Genomic DNA, 2,862 nt, shown 5'->3' with positions numbered 1-2,862 from the left:
AGGTTGCCGTATGCTCTGATGGCATACCGAACTTCAATTCGAACATCAACTAGAGCAACCTCATTTTCCTTGGTTTATGGAATAGAAGTTGTGCTACCTGTTGAAGTAGAAATTCCTTCATTAAGGATACTATCCCAGTTAAAGCTTTCAGAAGCTGAGTGTTAGGGTGAGCGGTTCCAGATTCCGGGTAGGTTCCGCCTGGAACTTGGAACCTACCCTCGGGTACAGGTTCCTCAAAATGAGGAACCTGGAACCTACCCGTCGGAACCTGGAACCTGGAACCTACCCTGTCACAGGTTCCAAGGTCAGTTCCAGGTTCCTACAGGTTCTTTTATTTTATTTTATTTTTAGTTAATCAAAACGAAAATGAACATTCATAAAAAAGAATACAAAAGACAAATTATAGAAAAGTCACATTTTTTCTTAAAAGAAAGGTGATATCACGATAAATAGTAATTGTTGGGATGCAATACATATGACTTTAAATTCCAAGGTAAGATGCCACATTTTTCTCAATACATATCACCTTTCTCCCCATACATGCTGCAAAAGCACAAAAGCATAAGACCAAAAGCTTCTTCGGTATCCACTCCGGCATTAAATTTCTTCCTCCTTTAAACAACCACGAGGTCAAAGGCACGCACAAATAATTGGCAGAATCACAAATAACACGACCTTAGCTGCTCCTTCAAAGACAACCAAAGTATTAAGACAATCCATATCAATTTATTGGTAAAATAAAATAAGTATTAGAAAGCCTACCACATATATTCATTCCGCTTCAACTAGTAAACTCTATTTACTGACGATAATCTCCTCATTCAGACAATCCATATCTAAAAAAAAGAAAGATTAAATAAAATATTCACTTATTAGATATATAAAAAGAATTACAATATATAAAGATATAAACATCACTTACCCATCTCAAATTTTTCTGCATTTTCGATGCACTCTTCAACATCAATCGGCACACGAACGGCTCTCAACCAATCTTGAGTGCAAATCAAAGCTTCCACTACTTTGGGAGTCAAAGAACTTCGAAAGCCGTCAAGCACACGACCCGATGTACTAAAAGTCGACTCCGAAGCAACAGTAGTTACGGGAATAGACAAAACATCCCGAACCATCAAAGATAGGATTTTATATTTTGAGCCACTAGTCTTCCACCACATCAAAAGGTCAAGATCAAGAATATTTTCATTTTTTTCTTCAAGATATTGATCAAGCTCAGATTTGTTGTCATTGTACATTTGTTGGTTCGAGTGCATAAAGGTTTTTCGCCAAGCTTGGACGTCATACTTCTTGATCTTGCTACCTTCACTACCACCGGCATCGGCATTGGAACCACTACTACTAGCACTCAAACTTTGGGCACCAAAATTTCTATCACTTGAAGCAAGAGAAGATTGTTCATAAAATTCATATAAACGCTCCAATGCATCCTTCACCTTGTAATGCATCTCATTGACTTTCAATTCATCATCATAAATTTGTCCATACAAGAAATTCACATAACTCAACTTGGCTCTAGTATCCAACACAACCGCAATCAACACCAACATATTCACTTTATCCAAACTCCCATAGTATTTGTCAAATTTCTCTTTCATTTTCATACCCATAGCTTGAAGCTTAGGATCCGAAGCATCCGCCGCATCTTTCAAATTTTTATACAAAAGAGCTATCCCTTCAAAATAATCATTTGAAGTAACATATGAACTCCCCAACATCCGATTGGTGGCATCATAGAATATTTTTAGAAATTCCGAAAGAATAATGGCATTTTCTCAATCATCATCTTTAGGAAGATCATGGTTAAGCTCACTGGCAAAAGCTGAATCGTCTTCTTCCATCCTTTCAAAAGCTTTTCTAAATTTTATGGCGGTGTCTAACATGAGGAAAGTGGAGTTCCATCTAGTGGCAACATCAAGAATAACCGAACCCTTGTAAGTAATCTTTTCACCCTCAATGCAAGATTTAAATGTATTGGCTCTCATGGGAGAACTCCTCACATACCTAACCACGTTTCGTATACGTGCAATAGATTCCCGTACCGTAGTCAAGCCATCTCTAACAATCAAGTTTAATATATGAGCGGTGCACCTCATATGTAAAACACTACCATCTAAGATCAACAACTTTTCTCTTGAAAGTTTTTCCTTCAAATAACCAATTGCAACGTCATTCGAACTAGCATTATCCACGGTGATTGTGGATACCTTATTTTCTATTCCCCACTCGTTGATGCATTTCTCCACCATTCTCCCAATCTCCCTACCCTTGTGACTAGGCATCACCACAAAATTGATGATTCTTTTATGCAACTTCCAATTTTCATCAATAAAATGTGCAGTGAGACACAATTAATTCAGGTTTTGAATGGAAGTCCATGTATCGGTCGTGAGTGCGATCCTAGAATTTATCTTACCAAAGTAAGTCTTCAAACAAGTTCTTTCACAGAAATATAGCTTCATACAATCTTTAGCCACTGTAAAACGTAACAAATGTTTAAAGAGAGGTTGTAACTCGGTGACAAACTCGCGAAATCCAACACGCTCAACCAAGGAAAACGGTTGTTCATCAACTATGATGAACCGAGCAAGCATTTGCCTACAACGTTCTTGATTAAATGACCATGTCAATAAGACACTACCAGTACTAGAACCTCCCCCTGCCTTGTCAGCCAAGTCTACGTTACGCGGTGCAAAGAATTTCTGCCTCTTATCAACATTGCAAGGAAACTTCTTACATGTTTTCAAGTGCTTCCTCATTGCGGAAGTACCATGAGCAACATTGTACTTTAACTCAGACCCACAATGAATGCACTTCACCTTATATGTTTTTCCATCCCCATCTTTG

General features: G+C 37.9%; 1 protein-coding gene across 1 annotated transcript; it reads right to left on the bottom strand.

The window, feature by feature from the left end:
* Positions 1-410: 410 nt before the first annotated feature.
* LOC115682649 (zinc finger BED domain-containing protein RICESLEEPER 2-like) lies at positions 411-1,733 on the bottom strand. The gene is made up of 2 exons (XM_030606938.2): positions 923-1,733; positions 411-836 (listed from the first exon to the last, which is right to left on the bottom strand). The coding sequence occupies exons 1-2, from the start codon at positions 1,731-1,733 to the stop codon at positions 796-798; spliced, it is 852 nt and encodes a 283-aa protein (XP_030462798.2). The 3' UTR covers positions 411-795.
* Positions 1,734-2,862: the final 1,129 nt, after the last annotated feature.

The sequence above is a fragment of the Syzygium oleosum genome, unplaced genomic scaffold (assembly GCF_021117445.2).
Source record: "Syzygium oleosum isolate NSW1041296 unplaced genomic scaffold, Sole_v2.1 Sole_v2.26, whole genome shotgun sequence".
In the NCBI taxonomy this organism is placed as follows: Eukaryota; Viridiplantae; Streptophyta; class Magnoliopsida; order Myrtales; family Myrtaceae; genus Syzygium; species Syzygium oleosum.
Note: the sequence above shows the minus strand (reverse complement) of the source record. Positions and strands in the feature narration are given on the sequence as shown.

Bases quoted from the DNA above. Each gene is read 5' to 3' on its own strand.
- LOC115682649 (XM_030606938.2), bottom strand. From the start codon at position 1,733: ATGTTGGGGAGTTCATATGTTACTTCAAATGATTATTTTGAAGGGATA. The intron at 837-922 runs GTAAGTGATGTT...TCTTTTTTTTAG, and splicing joins TGCAGAAAAATTTGAGATGG to ATATGGATTGTCTGAATGAG.